This window comes from Rhinoraja longicauda, chromosome 1, assembly GCF_053455715.1.
Source record: "Rhinoraja longicauda isolate Sanriku21f chromosome 1, sRhiLon1.1, whole genome shotgun sequence".
NCBI lineage: Eukaryota > Metazoa > Chordata > Chondrichthyes > Rajiformes > Arhynchobatidae > Rhinoraja > Rhinoraja longicauda.
Window position 1 is genome coordinate 62,219,588 of NC_135953.1, and position 23,998 is coordinate 62,243,585.

Here is a 23,998-nt window from a genome sequence, read left to right on the forward strand (position 1 = left end):
AAGCTCTGATTGATAAAGTTCGTATTTGTTGTGTATTTCTTTAACAACTTTTTCATTTTATTAAAAGCTGGCCTGAACCATTTTCAGAAAGCTAGTTTAAAAAACGTCCAGCAAAAATAGTTAAAGTTTATCAGTCATTAAATTGCAATACAGTTCCAAGGGGAGCAGGTATGTATTTATCAGTGATGTTTGTGATTATTCTGCAACAAAGGTCTTGGCCTCATTCCAAGACTTTTAATTCCAAATGTATTTCAGTTCTGAAGCGTTTGACTGTGTCTGGATATTAAACAGATGGTCTGTATTTGGCTCAGAGCAATTGACTGCTGTTAAAGGCTCTTGGGTTTTGCGTGACTAGGAGCTGACAGGCACGCGGGAATATGCAGAAACTCAGGCTGCTCTCCATTATCTTTGCCCAGCCCACCACCAACCAACCCCACAAAGAAAATGACAGCTAACATGGCTCCACTGAGCGTGGGGTGGCATGGCCTGAGTTAGCTCAGCCCAAATTGTTTAGTTCCATTTTTTTTAAAAAGGTGTTTCATATTGATAGTATTGGTAACATTCTGACAAATCAGAGGGGGAGGGGGATCAAACTAATGCGGTATTGGAAAATAATTTTAATGTTATTTCCCTTTGGTCATGGCTAATCTAAATAAAATTATATTTGAACAAGCTAAAGATTCAAGATATCTTTATTTGTCATCCAAAAAACAAGTTTTTTGGATGAAATTTAGTCACCCACAGTCCAACAATAAAAGCAATAAAATAAGCAAATTACACAACCCCAACCAACGCACACACAAAAAAGAACATCCATCACAGTGAGTCTCCTCCAGTCCCCTCCTCACTGTGATGGAAGGCCAGAGTGTCTAGCATAATCATTTTTATTTACTTGCCTATCTTGATGCCTCACACTTATAGATAATCACAGCAAGCCTGTCACAACAGGGATCAGAAGAATACTTGTGTCACGATATATTTTTGTTATTAATTAAAGTCGTCAAAATGTTTACTGTTTCTTAAAAAACTCGACATATGTCGAGGCAATTAATGACGATAGTTTGACTGTGTGCAACAATTCACACGCCAGTCGCCTGTCAATGCATATTCACTTCCTAACCGTGTCCAGATTTCTTGGAACTTCAAAAGCTTTGAACAAAATTTGAGTATTCAATTTAATTTTTTGTGTTCATCTTAAATCAACCGATATGTTGTTTGCAGCGATACGAAACAACAGTTGTGGTTTTGTCTTTCGTCCTGAAGTGTCTGTTGCTTGCAGAAATGCTTCTGACATGGGCTTCCTTCATGTGATTGTGATCCAGAACTAAATTATCTGTTAATTTTCAGACAGAAACTGAAATAGCTGAGATAAGCCCTCTCAGCGTTTCGAATAAAATGTGTGTTGGCTGATCGAAGAGAAACATTATGTTGTTTCAAAGCCCATGCAATTCCAACAATCATTATTTGAAGCAAACCTCACTGCAATTTCAGTGCAAATGAGGTTCAAGGAAGAAATGTTGAAATGTAATATTGTGTCTGGTATGTGAGTCCAAATAATGAAAACCTACTGGCACTTACTTCTATTTAAACTAAAACATGGTTTTCACATTCAGTGAAAAAAAATGAGGTATGTCTGTGCAACATAACTTTATACTATTGGAATGCCATACGACTATTCCACTTTGCTGTGGGCCATCTATTTGCTGTTTAACTGGGTAAAAATCCTAAAATGTCAAACAGACTGTGCTATCCTTTGTTCTCTGCTCATTCGGCTCAATATGAATCCAAGGTTGCTTTTAAGGTTAAATACTTCCTGTTCTGCTTAGCAGTGTTAGAAATAGAAGCATCTTTACTTTTTTGGCAGACTTATCATAAAGAACAGTATTGCCTCATATTGTGAAAGGAATATCTTCCCTGAAACCAGTTTATTCTCTGAACTTTTACTATGGAAGACAAACAGACCCATCGGCCCAACTCGTTCATACCAACCAAAATGGCCCATCTAAGCTAGTCCCATTTGCATGCATTTCCAATTCATGCATCTGTCCAAATGTTTTTTTCACTGGTGTTATTGTAGCTTGTCTCAACTGCTTCCCAGAAACATAGAAAATAGGTGTAGGAGGAAGCCATTTGGCCCTTTGAGCCAGCACCGCCATTCATTGTGATCATGGCTGATCATCTCCAATCTGTAACCTGTGCCTGCCTTCTCCCCATATCCCTTGATTCCACTAGCCCCTAGAGCTCTATCTCCCTCTCTTTTAAATTCATCCAGTGAATTGGCTTCCACTGCCTTCTGTGGCAGAGAATTCCACAAATTCACAATTCTCTGGGTGAAAAAGTTACTTCTCACCTCAGTTTTAAATGGCCTCCCCTTTATTCTTAGACTGTGTCCCCTGGTTCTGAACTCCCCCAACATTGGGAACATTTTTCCTGCATCTAGCTTGTCTAGTCCTTTTATAATTTTATATGTCTCTATAAGATCCCCTCTCATCCTTCTAAACTCCAGTGAATACAAGCCCAGTCTTTCCAATCTTTCCTCATATGACAGTCCCTCCATCCCAGGGATTAACCTCGTGAACCTACGCTGCACTGCCTCAATAGCAAGGACGTCCTTCCTCAAATTAGGAGACCAAAACTGCACACAATACTCCAGATGTGGTCTCACCAGGGCCCTATACAACTGCAGAAGGACCTCTTTGCTCCTGGCAGCTCGTTCCAAATACCCACCTCCCTTTGTGTGAAAAAGTCACCCCCTAGTTCCTATTAAATATTTACCCTCTCACCTTAAACCTATGCCCTCTAGTTCTTGATTCCTCTACCCTGGGGGAAAAAGACTGTGCATTCACCTTCATGATTTTATACATCTTGAAAAGATCTACCTTCAGCCTCGTGCTATCTAAAGAACTGGAAACATAGAAGCGTAGAAACATAGAAAAATAGGTGCAGGAGGAGGCCATTCAGCCCTTCGAGCCAGCACTGCCATTCAATATGATCATGGCTGATCATCTAAAATCAGTACCCCCTCCCCGTTCCTGCTTTTTCCCCATATCTCTTGATTCCTTTAGCCCGAAGAGCTAGATCTAACTCTCTTGAAAACATCCAATGCATTGGCCTCCACTGCCTTCTGTGGCAGAGAATTCCACAGATTCACATCTCTGGGTGAGGAGGTTTTTCCTCATCTCAGTCCTAAATGGCCTACCCCTTATTCTTAAACTGTGACCCCTTGTTCTGGACTCCCCCAACATCGGGAACATTTTTCCTGCATCTAACCTGTCCAATCCTTTAAGAATGTTATATGTTTCTATAAGATCCCTTCTCATCCTTCTAAATTCCAGTGAATACAAGCCGTCGACCCATACTTTCATCATATGTCAGTCCTGCCATCCCGGGAATTAACCTACACTGCATTCCCTCAATAGCAATAATGTCCTTCCTCAAATTAGGAGACCAAAATTACACACAATACTCCAGGTGCGGTCTCACCGGGCCCCTGTGCAACTGCCTGCCAAACCTCTTCCTATAGCTTAAGCCCTTGAGTACGAGAAATATCTTCGTAAATCTTCTCTGCACCATTTCCAGCTGAATGGCATAGTTATATACAGTGTTGAACAGGCCCTTTGGCCCAACTTGCCTATGCCAAACAACATTCCGGCCATCTACATTAGTCCCACCTGCCCGCATTTGGCCCATACCCTCTAAACCTGTCCTATCCATGTACCTGTCCAAATATTGTTTTACAACCACCTCCTCTGGCACCTTGTTCCATATACCCTTAGTGGGAAAAAAAGTTACCCCTCAGGTTCCTATTAAATCTTTCCTCCCTCACCTTAAACCTATGTCCTCTGTTTCTTGATTCCCCTATTCTGGGTGAAAGGATTCTATGCATTTATTTATCTATTCCTCTCATGATCTTGTGCACCACCATAAGATCACCCCTCATCCTCCTGTGCTCCAAGGAATAAAGTCCCAGCCTGCTCAATCTTTCCCTGTAGCTCAGGCCTTTGAGTCCTGGCAACATTCTCAAAAATCTTCTCTACACCCTTCCAGCTTACCAACATTTTTTCTATAACTGTGTGACCAAAACCGAACACAATATTCTAAAGGTGGCTTAACCACAACTGTGACATGACCTTCCAATTTCTATACTCATTACTCTAAATGATGAAGGCCAATGTGCCAAATGACTTTTTGACCACTCTTATCTGTGTGTGATGCCACTTTCAAGGAATTATGTACCTGCACTCATCGATCCTTCTGCTCTACCACACTCCCCAGAATCCTGCCATTCACTGTGAAGGTCCTGCCCTAGTTAGACTTCCCAAAATACAATACCTTACACTTTTCTGTATTAAATTCCATCAACCATTCCTCAGCCTATTTGCCCAATTAATCAAGGTCCTGATGTAATTCTTGATAACAGTCTTCACTGTCTACAATACCACTTATTTTAGTGTCATCTGCTAACTTACTAATGGGGTGGCAGAGTAGCAGAACTGTAGAGTTGCTGCCTTATAGCGCCAGAGACCCGGGTTCAATCCTGACTACGGGTGCAATCTGTGCAGTTTGTACGTTCTCCCTGAGACCATGTGGGTTTTCTCTGGGTGTTCTGGTTTCCTCCCTCATTACAAAATACATGTTTGTAGGTTAATTGGCTTGAATAAAATTGTAAATTGTTGTTAATGTGCAGGAGTGTATTCCAGAACCAAGGGACACAGTCTAAGAATAAAGGGGAGGTCATTTAGAACTGAGGTGAGAAGAAACCTTTTCACCCAGAGAGTTGTGAATTTGTGGAATTATCTGCCACAGAAGGCAGTGGAGGCCAATTCACTGGATAAATTTAAGAGAGATTGATAGAGCTCTAGCGGCTAGTGGAGTCGGGGGATATGGGGAGAAGGCAGGCACGGGTTACTGATTGTGGATGATCAGCCATAATCACAATGAATGGCGGTGCTGGCTCGAAGGGCCAAATGACCTCCTCCTGCACCTATTTTCTATGTTTCTATGTATGGGGTGATCGCTGGTCGGCACAGACTCAGTGGGCCAAAGGGCCTGTTTCTGCACTGTATCTCTAGAGTAAAGTCGTCTAAAATGCCTTGTACATTCTTATCCAAATCGTTGATATAGTTCACAAACAGCAATGGGCCCAGCACTTATAAATGAGTCACACCACTAGTCATAAGCCTCTATACCGTTAAACAGCCTACCACCACTACCCTGTAATTCCTACCATGAAGCCAATTCTATGTCCAGATATCTAGCTCACCCTTGATCACATGTGATCTAATCTTCTTGGTTACTTAACCCCTTAGGGTAGTTCTTTAAAAAACCTGAACACTACCTCCCATGCACAAAACCATATATCTTAAGACTCAAAAATGTATTGCCCTGGCCAAAACAGTTACAGTAAAAAGGGAAAGGTAAGCTTCATGAAGACTTTGCCAGAATAATTTTGTAAGGTGAGATTTTAACATTTAACAAATTTAGCACAGTTGGGTGCAGAGTAAATTCCCTCTGCTCTATCATTATGCCTCAAATGCATAGGAAAATAACTCCAGATGCTGGTATAAATCGAAGGTATCACAAAATGCTGGAGTAACTCAGCGGGTCAGGCAGCATCTCAGGAGAGAAGGAATGGGTGACATTTCGAGTCGAGACCCTTCTTCAGACTGAGGGACAGAGGAGAGAGGGACAGAGGAGTTATCTAAAGTTAGAGAAGTCAATGTTCATACCGCTGGGTTGTAAGATGCCCAAGCGAAATCTGCCCCTCTCTCTCCTCTGTCCCTCTCTTCTCCTCCCCCTTCCCAGTTCTCCCACTGTCTTCCTGTCTCCACCTATATCCTGTGGTGGTGCCCAGGGGCTAGGCCACTCCCTTGGTCATTCCCCTCGGCACTGAGTGGACAGGGGGGATTAGGCCACTCCCTGGGTCATTCCCCTGGGGACAGACTGGTCTGGGGGCTACGGGGTTTGCTGGAAGGGGTTATTGTTTTACTCGTGCGGGTGACTGAGTGAGTGAATGTTCAGATACTGTATTAAAGTTATTGTTACTTCTTACCTGGCGAATGGCCTGATTCCTGTCGCGTCCAGACCCACTACAATCCTTTCTTTGTCCCGCCCCCATGACATCAGTCTGAAGAAGGGTCTCGACCCGAAACGTCACCCATTGCTTCTCTCCTGAGATGCTGCCTGACCCGCTGAGTTACTCCAGCATTTTGTGATAACTTGCCTCAAATGCATATTATTACAATTTCCCACAGCCACCATGCTGAATGCAGTTAGTGCCAAATTAGCACAGGATTGTGCTGCAGTTTCATACCTCTTTATCCCCGGTGGAGAAAATCGGTAGATCCATTGCTTTCTAATTTTAGTTTAGTTAGTTTAGTTTAGTTTAGTTTAGTTTATGGTCACGTGTACCTGTGTTGTTGTGTGGTATCCAGTCAGCTTAAAGACAATACATGATTACAATCAAGCCATCCATAGTGTACAGATACAGGATAAAGGGAATAACATTTAGTGCAAGGTAAAGTCCGATTAAAGGTAGTCCGAGGGTCTCCAATGAGGTAGATAGTAAGTCAGGTCCGCTCGTTAATTGGTGATAGCATGCAGATGCAGCAGGCAGTGAAGAAAGCTAATGCATGTTGGCCTTCATTGCAAAACAATTTGAGTTCAGGAGCAAGGAGGTCCTACTGCAGTTGTACAGGGCCCTGGTGAGACTGCACCTGGAGTATTGTGTGCAATTTTGGTCTCCTAATTTGAGGAAGAACATTATTGCTATTGAGGGAGTGCAACGAAGGTTCACCAGGTTAATTCCCAGGATGGCGGGACTGACATATGATTAAAGAATGGGTCGACTGGGCTTGTATTTGCTGTAATTTTGAAGGATGAGAGGGGATCTTATAGAAACATATAAAATCCTTAGAGGATTGGACAGCGTAGATGCCGGGAAAATGTTCATAGAAACATAGAAAATAGGTGCAGGAGGAGGCCATTTGGCCCTTCGAGCCAGCACCGCCATTCATTGTGATCATTGCCAATGTTGGGGGAGTCCAGAACCAGGGGTCACAGTTTAGGAATAAGGGGTAGGCCATTTAGGACTGAGATGAGGAAAACCTTTTTAACCCAGAGAGTTGTGAATCTGTGGAATTCTCTGCCGCAGAAGGCAGTGGAGTCCAATTCACTGGATCTTTTCAAAAGAGAGTTAGATTTGACTCTTGGGGCTAATGGAATCAAGGGATATGGGGGAAAAAGCCAGAACGGGGTACTGATTTTGGATGATCAGCCATGATCATATTGAATGGCGGTGCTGGCTCGAAGGGCTGAATGGCCTACTTCTGCACCTATTTTCTATGGTTTTAGGATGGTTCAGTTGCCTGAAAACAACTGTCCCTGAATCTGGAGGTGTGCATTTTCACACTTATATAACTCTTGCTTGATGGGAGAGGGGAGAAGAGGGAATGTCCAAGGTGAAACTCATCCTTGATTATGCTGGCGGCCTTGCCGAGGCAGCGTGGTGTAGATGGAGTCAATGGAAGGCAGGTTGATTGGTATGATTGTCTGGGCTGCTTCCACAATTCTTTACAATTTCTTGTGGTCTTGGATGGAGCTATTCTTCACTTACCATCTACTCTCACATGCATGAAATTACCATGAAACGTAGATTCCCTTCTCTTTCTCTGGCCAATCTGTTAGCAGAGGAGGCTGTGATTTTGTTTTCTATTTTAATATTGCCTCTGCCAGAAGATTGTCCAAATGGACATGTCAGTCAACAGTTTCTATTATTGGTTCCATTATCAATACACTGTTTAACCACTATATGATAGGAAAATATATGTATTTTGTAAATTTATTATTAAATCATTCTACAAGGCCAGTACAATGACAGGCGAGAGGAGCTGCTACCTACCTCCAGCAACCTAACTTCAGTCCTGATCTCCAGTGTTGCCTGTGTGGCATTTGCACATTGTCCCTCTGACCTCATGAGTTTATTCTGGGTGCTCAATTTCCCTCCGATGCCTCAAAGACACAGTTTCACCCCTCCCTCCCCCCGTTCACCTTCCCCCCTGCGAATGCCATTCCTCCCATTTACCCTCCCATCTCTTCCCGCTTGCCATCCACTCCCTGTCCCTCCAGCTCATTCACGTATCACCATCTCCACCACCTCTGTTGCTCCACTCTTTCCCTCCTTCCTGTAATGAAATATAAGCAGATTTTGAAGATCTAGATCTATGATTGGGGAAAGAATATTTTATAATCAGAACTCAAGACCTGTATCTCTAAAGTCTTTAAGTAAAGTCTCAATTAAATAAGCAGGAGTGGGGGGTGTACCAGCAAAAGTGCATGCTTTGTGCGAGCTCATGTGAGCTTCACTTTCGGGGAGAGGGAGAGAGAGGGAGAGCAAGGACCGTGGTGCATGCTGGTGACAGGACTCTCAAGTTCTCCGGATTTGCTGTCACAGACAGGAATCTCTGATGTGCCAAATAGCATGAGATGTATGACTTTATTAATGATTTTCCTATATTTGTCTGTAATAAAGATCGTTGTGTGTAACCCAAAATGTTCTTTCTCCATTCATTGATCCGGATCCTGAAACTGCTGAAATTTCATAACACTCCGCATTCCTCCCCTCCACCCCTCCTCTCTATCCTTCTGTCTTCTCCTCCCCCGTGCCGAACCTGCACCTGTTTTTCTCCATATCCACTCTGCATGCTCTTCTCCATTTCTTTTGTCCCATTTGTTCCGACCCTGACATTCCCTTTCACTCCCCTTCTTCCAATCCATTGAGTCTTTTACAGTCGCTTCCTTTGTGATAAATCTGCATATCAACTAATTGTAACAAAATTCATCCTCTCAGTAGTTTATGTTTTTACTTCCTGTTCACCAGTGGGCAGAGCAAGATAAATTACTGGAACAAGTTGAAATGACCATTTTGCAACAATGATAATATTCAATAGCAATTCCAAATTATCTTTGGTAGCGTAAACAATTTATGAATAGTACTTCATTGGTTGAATAAATATAAACACTTTTTTATGGATCAATTTATTGAACACTATTGAGAAATTTACTTATAAAATATGGTGATATATTATAACATTTCTATCAAATTATTATTTACATTTCAGTCTCTGAAGAACAAGGATATATCCGAGGATAATGTGGAAAACCAGAGAGGAAATTGTGGGAGCCCTGATTGAAATTTATGAGTCGTCTTTAAATACAGGAGAGGGGCCAGAACTCTGGAGGGTGGCAAATGTTGTACCTCTATTCAAGAAGGGCAGGGAAAATGCTGGGAACTGTAGTGAGCTTAACATCTGTAGCTGGAAAGTTACTAGTGGGTATTCTGAGGGATAGGATATACAAGCATTTAGACGGACACGGGCTGTTTAAGGATAGTCAGCATGGTTTTGAACGTGGGAGGTTGTGTCTAACGTGGACAGGACCTACACAGTGAATGGTAGGACTCTGGAGAGTATTGTAGAGCAGAGGAATATAGGTGGAGGTGGAGTCACAGGTAGATGGGGTGGTCAAAATGGCTTTTGGCACATTGGCCTTCATCAGTCAGAGTATTGAGTATAGAAGTTGAGAGGTCATGTTACACTTGGTGAGGCCACATTTAGAGTATTGTGTTCAGTTCTGGGCACCATGTCATAGGAAAGATGTTGTCAAGCTGGAAAGGGTACAGAGAAGTTTTACGAAGATGTTGCCAGGACTAGAGTGTCTGAGCTAAAGGGAGAGGTTGAGTAGGATGGGACTCTTTTCTTTGGAGCGCAGGAGGTTGAGGGTTGATCTCAAAGAGGTATATAAATCATGAGAGGGTAGATCGGGTAGATGCACAGAGTCTTGCCAAGAGTAGGCAAATCGAGGACAAGAGGACATAGGTTTAAGGTGAAGGGGAAAAGATTTAATAGGAATCTGTGGGGTAATATTTTTACACAAAGGTTGGTGGGGGTATGGAACAAGCTACCGGAGGAGGTCATTGAGGATGGGATGATCCCAACATTTAAAAAACAGTTAAACAGGTACATGGTTAGGACAGGTTTGGAGGGATACGAGCCAAAGGCAGGTAGGTGGGACTAGTGTAGCTTGGATACTAGTCAGATTAGGAAAAGGGGAGGTGTAACGAGACCTGGGTGCCCTTGTGCATTAGTCACTCAAAGTAAGCATGCAGGTATAGCAGGCAGTGAAGAAAGCAAATGGCATATTGGCCTTCATAGCAAGAGGATTTGAGTATAGAAGCAAGGAAGTCCCTCTGCAGTTCTACTGTGTGCAGTTTTGGTCTCCTAATTTGAGGAAGGACAATTGTGCTATTGAGGGAGTGCAGCGTAGGTTCACCAGGTTAATTCCCGGGATGGCGGGACAGTCATATGATGAAAGACTGGAACAACTGGGCTTGTATGCACTGGAATTTAGAAGGACGAGAGGGGATGTTATAGAAACATATAAAATTATTAAGGGATTGGACAGGCTAGATGCAGGAAATATGTTCTCAATTGTGGGGGAGTCCAGAACCAGGGGTCACAGTTTAAGAATAAGGCCATTTAGGACTGAGAGGAGGAAAAACTTTTTCACCCAGAGTTATGAATCTGTGGAATTCTCTGCCACGGAAGGCAGTGGAGGCCAATTCACTGGATGTTTTCAGGAGAGTTAGATTTAGCTCTTAGGGCTAACAGAATCAAGGGATATGGGGAAAAGCTGGAACGGGGTACTGATTTTGGATGATCAGCCATGACCATATTGGATGGTGGTGCTGGATCGAAGGGCCGAACAGCCTATGTTTCTATGACATGTTGGCCGGTGTGAGCAAGTTGGGTTGAACGGTCTGTTTCCACGCTGTATCACTCTATGATTGATAAAAGGACTCGCCTTGGGTTTATTTGACTCCACCAGAACATCTGTAGATGGGGCAGGAAACACCTGATAGGTGTCTCCTGTCCCATCTACAGGAGGCTAAAGGACCACTTTGCCACATTAGTCACTTCGGAACCAGAGTGAGGGAAGTCTTGTGAGGTGATGTGCTGATCACTCCCTCGCCACTCGCTTGATAATTGGATTCAAAATTTTCAAAATCAATTAGTGGTCATGGCCAAGGATTCTCGGGAGTTGATGTTGATGTTGCAATTTCTCAGTGAGGCTTAGAACACATCTTCAAATCTTTTCTAGTTTTTAGTTTTGTTTAGAGATACAGCGTGGAAACAGGCCCTTCCACCAGTGATCCCCCGCACACTTACACTGTTCTACACACTCTAGGGATAATTTACACTTGTACCAAGCCAATTAACCAATAAACCTGTATGTCTTTGGAGGGTGGGAGGAAACTGGTGATCCCGGAAAAAACCCACGCACACATGGGGAGAATGTACAAACTCTATGCAGACAGCACCTGTAGTCAGGATTGAACCCGTGTCTGGCGCTGTAAGGCAGCAACTCTATCGCTATTTCTGTTGCACTTTGTAATCTCTGACCATGACAGAGCTCAAAATAGAATGTCTCTTCAGAAGCCAGGGGTGGGCATGTCAAGCAACTTCAATAAGCAGCTTTTAATATAACAAGAACATTTAAAAAATGTAAGCAAACAAAAATCGAGACCAAACTAATGGCAGACATGAGATGACCTCAGGTCTGGTAAAAATGGTAAGTTTCACGATGTGAAATGGGGACTGATAGTTTATGAGATGGAAATTCAAAGGTAGCCGAAAACTTAACTGAGATGGTGGGATGATCCATGAGTCGCCAGGGTATTCATTGGGTCATAGGCCTGGTTGACATGGTGAGAGGGGGTGTTGCAATGCCATAAAGAGCATTTTCCATCAATGTTTTCAGCTGCAAGGCCCAGAGGGAGATTACTAATATGTTACGAATATTATGAAAAATTCTTTCTTGTATTAATTGCTAATGGCAAACTGGATGCATTTATACCTTTTTTTCTTTTTTACAGGCAATGTATAAGCCTTTGGTGAAGCAGATTTTGGAGGAGATATTTCATCCCAACAGACCTGACACTGTGGATATTGAGTATATGTCTGGTGGCTTAACAGAACTGCTCAAAACTGGATTCAGCATGTTCATGAAGGTCAGTTGTGGTGCATTGGGAAAGATGATTAATCCTTAAAGTCCATTCTCACCAACAAAAACTGGCAAAGATTTATCTGATGATTTTGCGTACACTATAACCTTTAAGTAATGTATGACTTAATACCTCCTTGTTACAGCCTTGTCTTCAAAGAAAAATGCTCGTTATTATTTTCCAAATTTACTGTTGATAATGCTGCAATTTAATAATTTAAAGTTTTCTTTCTGCAAAAGTGTTGATGAGCAGATTTCCTGGGCCGCTATTGTCCGCGCGGTGCAGATAAAGACATGTGGCAAGCTTGCTGTTGAACTTTATATGTGCACAATTCAGGTCTCCACACTAAATGAAAGATACAATTATGAATTGTAGATCAGAGCCCACTTCAGTGCTGTACAACACAATGACTGAACTCCAGGATTTTGGACAGGAAAGAAGAAAAACCAGTGATACATGTCACATATCAGGATGACACAAGACTGACAGGATCGTAGAAATCTGAAATGTTGTTGAACAAGATGAATCTCTGTGGTGCTAGCTGCAGAGATTATACATGGTTGTCAGGAAGTGTGCTGGTGCAGGAGATGGCTATTTAGCTCAGTGATGTTGAACATCTTCAGGTGTACTGGAGCTGCACATGACTCCTTCCCACACTGGCCCACACCCAGGAGAAATGGAAAGAGCTTGGTGACACTGACTTATAAATAGCAGAGAAGCTTTGGGTCTGAAAATCAGAAAGTTATTGTGAGATACCAAATCTGCAGTGTCCATATTAATGTGCCTGGTCTCTGAACATTTGGTCGAACATGACTCCCTGAGATCTTTTTGTTAGGAATCTCAACAATGTTTCTGTCGATTGTCATGCAAAGCTGGTAAGACTATTGGTGAAGATGGTCATTGCCTGGTATTTCTGTGGCATGGAATGTTACTTGTCACTTCTCATGGATATTTTTGTTTGGATTGCCAAAAAATTATATTGCTAATATTCAATTGTGGATGGTTTTGCACTTGCAGCCAGTAGCAGAAACTCTGACTGCAAGATCCTGATAGTACAGAAAGTAAAACAAAATGTGCTGGAGTAACTCAGCAAGTCAGGCATTACGTGAGGAGGGAACAGGTGACTTTTCAGGTTGAGACCCTTCTTCAATTAGTTGCTTTAGGGTTTTCTGATAACACCCTGTTAAGCTTTCTTTGGTTGGTTTCAGATTGACTATGAGCATGTCCTTGAGTAGTGATGGGGGAAATAGCATTCCATATCACAATCTGCATCATTTGCTGAAAGTAAGTATGTGGGGATCGAGTGCGATGGTGCAGACTCAGTTGTGCTGCTCCACGAAATTAAATTGGCTGAAAACTCTTTACAGTAAAGGCTCGGTTGTGATTAATGATCTGCTGACAAAATACTGAAGGGCCGTCAACTCCCGTGTAACCCCTTGAGTTGAGAAAGGGTCAACACCATGTAAAGGAACATTAATCAGAAAAAGGAAAAACTCCACTAAAATACAGCCTCTTTAGTTAGCAGAAACCTGCTCTAATCACCAACTATCTGGCAAAATATTAGCAACTCAAAAACCTGAATCTCAGCATGGCAAATAATCAGAAACAAGTAACAGAATTGCATTGCATAAAACTAAACAACCTATTATTTTCTTCATAAAGTGGTAATGTCTTTTCTGAATGATTAAGGTTGATAAAATACTAATTTTGCAGGCCTTCTGTATAGTGTATTGCAAAATCCATGGAGGATATTATCTGGGAGCATCTATTAGAAAAGAAGTACAGCAATTAGTCATATATTAGTGCAACTTAGTTTTCTGAATTCCCAGTCCTATGATAAACTAGGAGAGTATAACACGATGCAGGTATATTTGTATCTGAGTTCCGGACCACTCACATACCATGTGAGCACAGTTTTGCTCATTTTGTACCTTTCAAGCATTTGATGAATTACACTGATATAAATGATCAAATTCCATTCAATGTATTAAACAATCTATATCGATATTAATCGTGTTTGTGTTTGCTATTTGGCATCTGTCGTTTAAGTATTTAGATCACAATAATAACAAAAAAACATTTCAAGTCACTTGGGCGCAGGAGACTTGTAGGAAAACTCTTGTGCAGTGGCGTGCTACTTGATACAGTTCCTTTCTTGTGGAAAAGTATAAAGTTCTCAACGTTACCTTTCTCCATCTGGGAAAATGTGATCAAGGACAGCCTAGCCAGTGAGCAATGGAATCATTTCACATCCTTCTGAGAGTGAAAACATGGTCTGCTGACAGGGATTTGCATATTCTACTGTTGGGCACTCATAAGATGAACAGCACAATTGAATCTGTTCGTTGATGGGGCTTTAGCTCTGGGTTGAATATGGTGTAACACGGTATATGTAGCTGTTCAGGCATAGTCAGGGAGAACAAACCCAGCAAGTCAATGAATAGTTGAAAAAATAATATTTCCTGTTCTAAATCCAGTAATTATGCAGGTTATGATGCTTGTAAAAAGTGATTTGTTTTTATTTATTTCCAGAAGTGATAAATTATTTAAACATATATCAGGCAACATTTCTCCCCTCAACAACTTTAGTGAAGTTATAAAAATGGTCCTTGATTTCTCCAACTTTTCAGACAGGACTGTGCACATTTTCTGTGCAGTTCCTATCTTAGGCATTCTGACTTAGGCTTTAAAGTTGCAAGCAGTATTTCCAGCCTGAGTGGCTTACACAGCTAAAACAGACATAGTGGTGAGACGGAATAAGGCTGCATGTTAGTGTATTGAGCTGCCAGATTGCTGACCTCATTACAAATTAAATTGCTGGTGTGATTTCACTTTGGACGGTTGAACTTAATATGTGAGTTGTGACTGAGTTTTTTTGGAATTGGAACTTAATATGTGAGTTGTGACTGAACGTTTTACATTCCTTACATCCTGTTTAGAAATCTTTTTCTCTTTGACTTAGAAAAATATATATATTTTTTTTTTTTTTTTTTTAAATATTTTATTTAAGTTTTAACAGAACCCATACGTTATACATTTTACATTCCTTAGTAAACAATAGTCACTGACCTATAACTTCGATTATACCCGTATTGTTCTGTATTTTCTCCCCTCCCCCCCACCCCCCCCCCACCCCCCAGTTCAAAAGAAGGAAAAAGAAAAAGCAGAAGAAAGAAAGAAAAAGAAAAACCAGGAGTCCCGAGGGAGTCACTTCCGAGTAATTTCTTTTTAAATTCTTGTTAGGTATCAAAGCAATCCTGAATTTAAGGACTTCCTATTCTTAATCCTAGCTTTGCCATGAATGGGTTCCACACCTTCAAAAAGAAGTCATATCCATTTCTCAGATTATACGTTGCTTTTTCTAATGGGATACAACTCCGCATTTCTGCATGCCATCTTTCAAATCTTATTTCATTTTGTTCTTTCCATGTGACCGCAACACATTTTTTTGCTACTGCTAATGATATTTTGAGAAATCTTTCCTGATGTTTATCCAAACTTAGCTTTGGTATTATTCCTTTTGTATCTCCTAGCAAAAACAACCTTGAATCCATTGGTATGATCTTATTCATCAATTGATCTAAAAACTTTTTTAGGTCTTGCCAAAAAGGAATTACCTTCTGACATGCCCATGTAGAGTGTATAAAAGTGCCCACGTCTTGGTTGCATCTAAAACACCTTTCAGATGAGTTTGGTTTAAATTTATTTAATTTTTCCGGGGTTAAATATAGTTGCTGCAAAAAATTATACTGTACTAAGCTGTATCTCACGTTAATAGTATTTTTCATGCTATCTAAACACAGTCTTTCCCAACTTGGTTCATCAATAATAATATTAAGATCTGTTTCCCATCTTTGTCTTGCTTTATGAATTCCTATCTTTGGACTAGATATCTGTAGTAGTTTATACATTGATGATATAAATTTTTTCATTCCCTTGCCCTGAATCAAGGATTCGATTCCTTTAATCTGAAATAGAGACATTGAATTACTTAACTTTTCCCTTAAAAAAGATTGTAATTGATAATAGAAAAAAATACTATTCCCTGGAATTTGATATTTATTTCTCAATTGCGAAAATGTCAAAAAGATATTCCCTTCATAGCAGTCTCCTATATTTTTAATACCCTTCTGTTCCCAGAGTTGTAGTATTTGATTATTCCAAGCAAACGGCAATAATCCATTTTTTACTAATGGAGTTTTAGCTGTTAAGAAAAATCTTTTATCCTTAACTTTAACTGTTTTCAACAATGTATTAATTAAATGTTTTAGCAAAGGTGACTCTTTATCCTTAACTAATAGCTTCGCTTCCCATTTATATATAAATTCTTCTGGACAAGATTCTTTTATTTTATCCATTTCAATTTTAACCCATGCTGTTTTTCCACCCTCTTGATAAAAGGATGAAATAAAACTCATTTGTGCTGCCAGATAATAATTTTTAAAATTTGGTAATTGCAATCCACCTAATTCAAATTTCTTAGCGGAATAATATATTTTTTCTGTGGGCTATTTTTAACTTACCACACAGAGCATCTTGTCGAATTGATCGCAACTGCAGCTACTGCAGCAGTTTGTTTTCAATAAGTGCTACAGATGTGTATGACAATACTGAATTTGTTGAAGTGCCGAATGACAATTAAAATCTTTATTTTTGAATCAAAATTATTTCTTGATTTATATAATAATGCATTTGTGTATTTTGTTTGAGACATTTTCAGAAGCATACGTTAACACAATAAATTGCTAATTTCTATTTGTCTTTTTTGGTATTAATGAGATGCATGGTTTCTGATGTATATTTTCTCATATTGCCCAGGGCTATAGTAAAAAGTTTAAAGTTCGCGCAGTATGAAGTTTGTCTTGTTTATAGGGGATGACTATCAGGTTCTCTGGTTTATTATGGATCCAAAAATGATGGTGTGTTTCCAATTTTCCCTCTCGATTATTTTAAAGCTGTTTGTTCATTCTATTCAACATCCTCAGTTCAGTGGACAATGGTTAAACTTTATGAAACATCTAACATGATCCTGGGAGCATTTTAATTGTTTCCTATCCCACCTGTAGCATTTTTCTCTTTGTTTTAGAAAGAGTAAAAACATAATATTTTTTCCTGTTTTAACTTAGCGTTGCTAGGTTGGTTATATTGAACTCTAGTAAACAAAGAACAGCCATATGTCTGAGCAGGAAATCAGTACGTCCTCCAAGAAATCTCTTCCTAGATCTGTAAAACATTCAATTTACAAAGTGGTGAAAATGTTCCAAGTCTTTTCATAAAATATACAAGTCATAAAGGTATTCTTAATGAAGCAGTGTGAGTTCTGCCTTGGAAAGGAGTGGTGAATTGTACCGTGTAGTCTGGATATATCTCATAAATATTGTTCAATGTTATTAATGTGATAGGTGAGCCGGCCCCATCCCAGTGACCATCCCTTGCTGATCCTGTTCCTTGTGGGTGGAGTCACGATCTCAGAAGTCCGAGTGATAAAAGACCTAGTTTCAACATACAAACCAGGCTGCCAGGTGAGTAACATTTGCATTTGACTAACGTGGTGAGTCATCATTGTTTGTGGTAAATGGTTGTCCCTCTGTCTTAAACAGCTCTGTGATTTAGGATTATGCTGAGTTAGCTGGCCTGTCATCTTCACATTTGACTTTCATGGGCTCGGGCCCAATACAATCCAATAACAAGACTGGAGGGTGGCAAATGTTGGACCTCTATTCAAGAAGGGCTGCAGGGAAAATGCTGAGAACTATAGGGCAGTGAGCTTGACATCTATAGTCGGAAAGTTAATAGAGAATATTCTGCGGGATAGGACATACAGCCATTTGGATGGATAGAGGCTGATTGGGGATAGTCAACATGGTTTTGTATGTGGGAAGTCGTGTCTCACAAATCTGATTGACTTTTTTGAAGACATGACCAAAAAGGTCGATGAGGGCAGAGCTGCAGATGTTGTATACAAGGATTTCAGTAAGGCGTTCGACAAGGTTCCACATGGTAGGCTGCTCTGGAAGGTTAGATCACATGGGATCCAAGGAGAGATAGCTGAATGGATAGAAAATTAGCTTCCTTGAAGGAAGCAGAGGGTGATGGTGGAGGTTGCTTCTCGGACTGGAGGCCTATGACTAGTGATGTGCCTCAGGGTTCGGTGCTGGGCTCATTACTGTTTGTCTTCTACATTCATGATCTGGATGATTTGGCGGTGCTGGCTCGAAGGGCTGAATGGCCTACTCCTGCACCTATTGTCTATTGAGAACATACATGGCAAGATTAGCAAGTTTGCTAATGATACAAAAGTAGGTGGATTTGCAGATCGGCAGCAGGAACTTGATCGATTGGCCAGGTGGGCTGAGGAATGGTAGATGGAATTTAATACAGAGAAATGTGAGGTAAGCACTGAGTGGAGATGCAGGTGAGGCAGACGTTCACTTGCATCTCCTTCAACTTGATCTGCTGTATCCACTGTTCCAGGTGTCAACTCCCATACATCGGCGAGACCAAGCGCAGACTCGGCCATCGTTTCCCTGAACACCTCCCCTCAGTCCGCTAAGCCTACCTGATCTCCCAATTGCTCAACATTTCAACTCCCCCTCCCATTCCCACACTGACCTTTCTGTCCTGGGCCTCCTCCATTGTCAGAGTGAGGCCCAGCGCAAATTGGAAGAACAGCACCTCATATTTAGTTTGGGTAGCAACCCAGCGGTACGAACATTAACCTCTAACTTCAAGTAGCCCTTGCTTTCCCACTCTCTCCATTCCCTCCCCTTCCCAGTCTTACTTCTCCGACTACATTTTATCTCTGTACCGCCCACTCTGCTGACATCAATCTGAAGAAGGGTCTCGACCCGAAACGTCATCCGTTCCTTCTCTCCAGAAATACTGCCTGCCCGCTGAGTTACTCCGGCATTTTGTGTCTATATACCAGGTTTCCTGCTCTTTACATGCCTTTTCCTGTATATCCACACCCAACTAATAGCCATCACTTTTGTTGTTAAGAGAAAGTTTAAGAAAATTAATTTCAATATAATTTGTTGTGATACCAGAGCACAAAACTGCAGATTAGGAGATAATATTTCCATTCATTATATTTCAACTAGAAAACCACTTCAATTCCCTCACCTTGGCATACAATTGCTTCTTAAATAATTCAAAGTTTCTACTTCCAATTTTCTCTTTAGAAGTCTAATCCGTGCGTTAATCATAGTAATAGAGAGTATTAGCTTCAGGGAGTGGTTGGACAGACTTGGAATGGTTTCTCTGGAATGCCAGAGGTTGCAGGGAGACCTGATAGAAGTATATAAAAATATAAGAGGTATAAGTAGGGTCGACAGTCAACCTATTTTCAAGGATGGAAATAGCAAATACTAGAGGGCATAACTGAAGTGAAGGGAAAAGCTTAAGAGAGTTGTGCGTAATGTGCGTAAAGGAGTTTTTTTACACAGAGGGTGGTGAGTGCCTGGAACACGCTGCTTGGTGCAATGGTCGAGGCAGATACGTTAGTGACATTTAAGAGACTTTTGGATAAGCACATGGATATGCAGGGAATGGAGGGATCTGGATTATGTGCAGGCAGATAAGGATTGGTCTGAGGATCATGTTCAGCACAGACATTGTGGGCTGAAGGGCTTGTTCCTGTGCTGTACTGTTCTTTGAGAAACAAATTTATCAATGAGTCTGAAATTTGCCCATATTAATGTAAACCAATGCTCCCTCAATTCTCGATTAACTTTTGGGTGATTGTTTTAGACAGTTTTTCTTTTTGCCTCATTCTCTTGCATACCAAACAACATCCCCCTTCATTCCTCTCCACATTTTTCCTCATTCCCCAATTTCTCAGATTGGGTGCACAAACTGGTTTCTGCAGTACTCACAGCAAAGTAACTGAGGCTGAGCATATTCTGCTTCAAAACATATCCTGGCCATTGTATCAGGATAAACCTGGGAACAAAGCTTTATCTGGCCATTAACTCCTCGTGCAATGTAACTAAGCTTAGAGGTAGAATCAAAAGCAAGTCTTTTTTTGTTGTTGTCATTAACATTTGAATTAAGAGTTTGGCATGGAGAATTTCACATATTTCACGAACAAAATTCCAAACGTGATCACATCATGTATTTTCATTTGCAAATTAATTTCCTCCTCAAAAAATAATGCATTTAGTATGGACCCATGGGGTTTTTCATTCGTGTTAAAAGGGCCTTATGTTAGGGAATTTCAGTCAGGCATTTGCTACAGAAAACAAATATGCTGGCAATGCAAGGCAGCTTGATTGCCAGTTGAAAGAGAAAACCATGCTAACATTCGTGTTGTGACCTTCAAGGGAACTCTGGTTTCAAATTCTCCCCAAAACATTAACAATGCTGGCAAGTTTTATTTTCTTTAAAGCGTTGATCAACCTGCTGTGCATGGCATTACCTCAGATTTTTCAAATTTCTAACATTCCAGCAGTCAGGAGTTTCTTTTATCTGATTCTAGAGAATCAGGAGGGGAAAAAAATCAGGAGTAACATATCCTTAGTGTGTTGGGTGCCGAGGTCAACTGACATTGCAGCAGAATATCTCTTTAGAGTTACATATTAGTGTCTTCTCAGAGCTCATCCTACATTGTGTAATTTAAAACCGGAGAAGTGTTAAATCACAATTTCATTTAGATCACCGTGCTGTTCTCAACCTGGCAAAGGTTGCAATCAACCAAGACGTACACGTTGGCTCCAACAAATGAGCCAATTTTGCACTATTTTAAAAATCTGATACTGCCCCTTTTAAGAATGCTGAGCTAATTACAGGTCCAGTTGTAATGTATCAATTTTGTGTAGATCTTACTCATGTTGCAGGTTATTTATTCTTTGTAATACCATTCTGTAAATGATTCTCCCAAAATCAGTTTTCATTATTCGCAGAGTATCACTGGGGTCTGATAACATTTCTGGTTCAACTTGGTTTACATTCTTGTGTGATAATATATACAAAGTCAATACATATATCTCACTTTGAAAAATTGGGTATTTTAATGTCATGAAATTGTTTTGAGAGGATTTACTTTACACTTGATTGACGCTTGAATATGCATTCTTTCAGTTGAACTGAGTCAAAATAATGATGATTCATGAATGTGCCTTGACAATGGACGTGGCAGGCAATCCATGTCCTGTCCCAACAGGTGTCCACTTTCTGCACATAATCAGGAGCAAAGCCTTGACCAATTGTCTATTCTAATCCAGTGTAAGAAAATAACTGCAGATGCTGGTACAAATCGAAGGTATTTATTCACAAAATGCTGGAGTAACTCAGCAGGTCAGGCAGCATCTCAGGAGAGAAGGAATGGGTGACATTTCGGATCAAGACCCTTCTTCAGACTGATGTCAGGGGGGTGGGACAAAGGAAGGATATAGGTGGAGACAACTGGGAAGGGGGTGGAAAGGGAGGGAAAAAGGAACTATCTAAAGTTGGAGAAGTCAATGTTCATACTGCTGGGCTGCAAGCTGCCCAAGCGAAATATGAGGTGCTGTTCCTCCAATTTCCGGTGGGCCTCACTATGGCACTGGAGGAGGCCCATGAAAGCAAGGTCAGACTGGGAGTGGGAGTGCTCAGCCACCGGGAGATCAGGTTGGTTAAGGCAGACTGAGCGAAGGTGTTGAGCGAAACAATCGCCGAGCCTGCGTTTGGTTTCGCCGATGTAAAGAGGTTGACATCTAGAGCAGGGGATACAATAGATGAGGTTGGAGGAGGTGCAGGTGAACCTCTGTCTCACCTGGAAAGACTGTTTGGGTCCTTGGATGGAGTTGAGGAGGGAGGTAAAGGGACAGGTGTTGCATTTCCTGCAGTTGCTGGGGAAAGTGCCCGGGGATGGGGTGGTTTGGGTAGGAAGGGACGAGTGGACCAGGGAGTTACGGAGGGAACGGTCTCTGCGAAACGCAGAAAGGGGAGGGGATGGGAAGATGTGGCCAGTAGTGGGGCCCCGTTGTAGGTGATGGAAATGTTGGAGGAGGATTTGTTGGATACACTGGCAGATGGGGTGGAAGGTGAGAACGAGGGGGATTCTGTCCTTGTTACGAATGGGGGAGGGGGAGCAAGAGCGGAGCTTCAGGATGCAGAAGAGACCCTAGCGAGAGCCTCATCTATAATGGAAGAGGGGATGCCCCGTTTCCTGAAGAATGAGGACATCTCTGATGCCCTAGTATGAAACACCTCATCCTGGGCGCAGATGCGGCGTAGAAATTGGGAGTAGGGGATACTTTTTGCAGGAGACAGGGTGGGAAGAAGTGTAGTTCAGATAGCTGTGTGAGTCAGTGGGTTTATAGTAGATGTCAGTCACTAGTCTGTCTCCTGTGATGGAGATGGTGAGGTCCAGGATCGGGAGATGTCGGAAATAGTCCAAGTATATTTACGGGCAGGATGGAAATTGGAAGTGACATGTATGAAGTCAGTGAGTTCTGCATGGGTACAAGAGGTAGCACCAATGCAGTCGTCGATATAGCGGAGGTAGAGTTCGGGGATGGGGCCAGTGTACGTCCGGAACAGGGATTGTTCGACGTACCCGACAAAGAGGCATGCATAGCTAGGGCCCATGCGAGTGCCCATAGCTACGCCTCTGGTTTGGAGGAAGTGGGAGGAGTCAAAAGAGAAGTGGTTAAGGGTAAGAACCAGCTGTGCTAGGTGGAGGAGAGTGTTAGTAGATGGGGATTGGCTGGTTCTACGGTCGAGGAAGAAACGGAGGGCTTCTAGACCATCCTTGTGGGGGATGGAAGTGTAGAGTGACTGAACATCCATGGTAAAGATGAGGGAGTGGGGGCCTGGAAAACGGAAGTTATCAAGGAGATGGAGAGCATCTGAAGTGTCTTGGACGTAGGTGGGGAGGGATTTGACCAGGGGGGATAGGATGGAGTCGAGGTAGGTGGAAATAAGTTCAGTGGGACATGAGCAGGCAGAAACAATGGGTCTGCCGGGAGAGTTCTGTTTATGGATTTTAGGTAGGGGGTAAAATCGGGCCGTGCGGGGCTGGGGAACGATAAGTTTGGAGGCATTAGAGAGTAGATCGCCGGAAATGGTGAGGTCCCTGATGGTGCTGATGATTAAGGTCTGGTGTTTGTCGGTGGGGTCATGGTCCAAGGATAGGTAGGAAGAGGTGTCTGAGAGTTGTCGTCTGGCCTCGGTCCGGTAGAGGTCAGCCCGCCAGACTACCACAGCAACTCCCTTGTCATCGGGTTTGATGACTAATTCCTAATCCAGGGTCATTTTCACTGATGTTAGCCATGTGACCATTGGTCATCATTTTCTACATGTATCCTGGATCAATGAGAGTAGGTATGTTTCATAAATCATGACAAACAAACTTGATACTAGGATTATTTATTGGTGTTATGTATTTGTGACTCCAATGTGCAAGATTTTTCACGATTAATTAGGTAACTGATTGATGAACATGTGGCTCAGATTTGCTTTACCTTTTGTTTTTAGGTGATTGTGTTGTCCACTCGACTGTTAACTCCACTTGATGTGACTCAGCTCATCTTTGCAAATGACAGACTACATCCCGATATTGGAGTGTAACAAATACATCGTTGCTGACCAAAAATTGCTTGTATTCTGCAAAATTTGACAGAAATCCCAGATTTCTGACTGGATATATGAAAATAAATATTGGTCATATCTGGCTGAATGCTCAACTGTTTATGTGCCTATCTGACTTAATCTAAATTAACTTGGTATTTTTGGAATATTACTGTGATTCTATGCTATCACCCACTGTTTTACATGACACTATAGGCTGTGGGGATATTTTCTAATCCATCCTTAAAAACCTGTTCTCTTATTAAACATATTGAATTGTATAGAAATGTTTTCCATGCTGAAAATAGGTACGTCTTCAAAACAAACAGGTTTATGTCAATAATTCTTCAGCACTGTCTTGTATTTAACTTGGACTTTAATAAACTT

At 41.6% G+C, this 23,998-nt stretch overlaps 1 protein-coding gene across 1 annotated transcript in view; it reads left to right on the plus strand.

Annotated features, from left to right (window-relative positions):
- scfd2 (sec1 family domain containing 2) overlaps positions 1 to 23,998 on the plus strand; it is a 229,179-nt gene extending 205,181 nt beyond the window's left edge. The window contains exons 7-9 of the mRNA XM_078410453.1: positions 11,933 to 12,067; positions 17,464 to 17,583; positions 23,519 to 23,998. Of these exons, the coding sequence (XP_078266579.1) occupies positions 11,933 to 12,067; positions 17,464 to 17,583; positions 23,519 to 23,611 (348 nt within the window). The 3' untranslated portion in view covers positions 23,612 to 23,998. The remainder of the gene's footprint in view (positions 1 to 11,932; positions 12,068 to 17,463; positions 17,584 to 23,518) is intronic.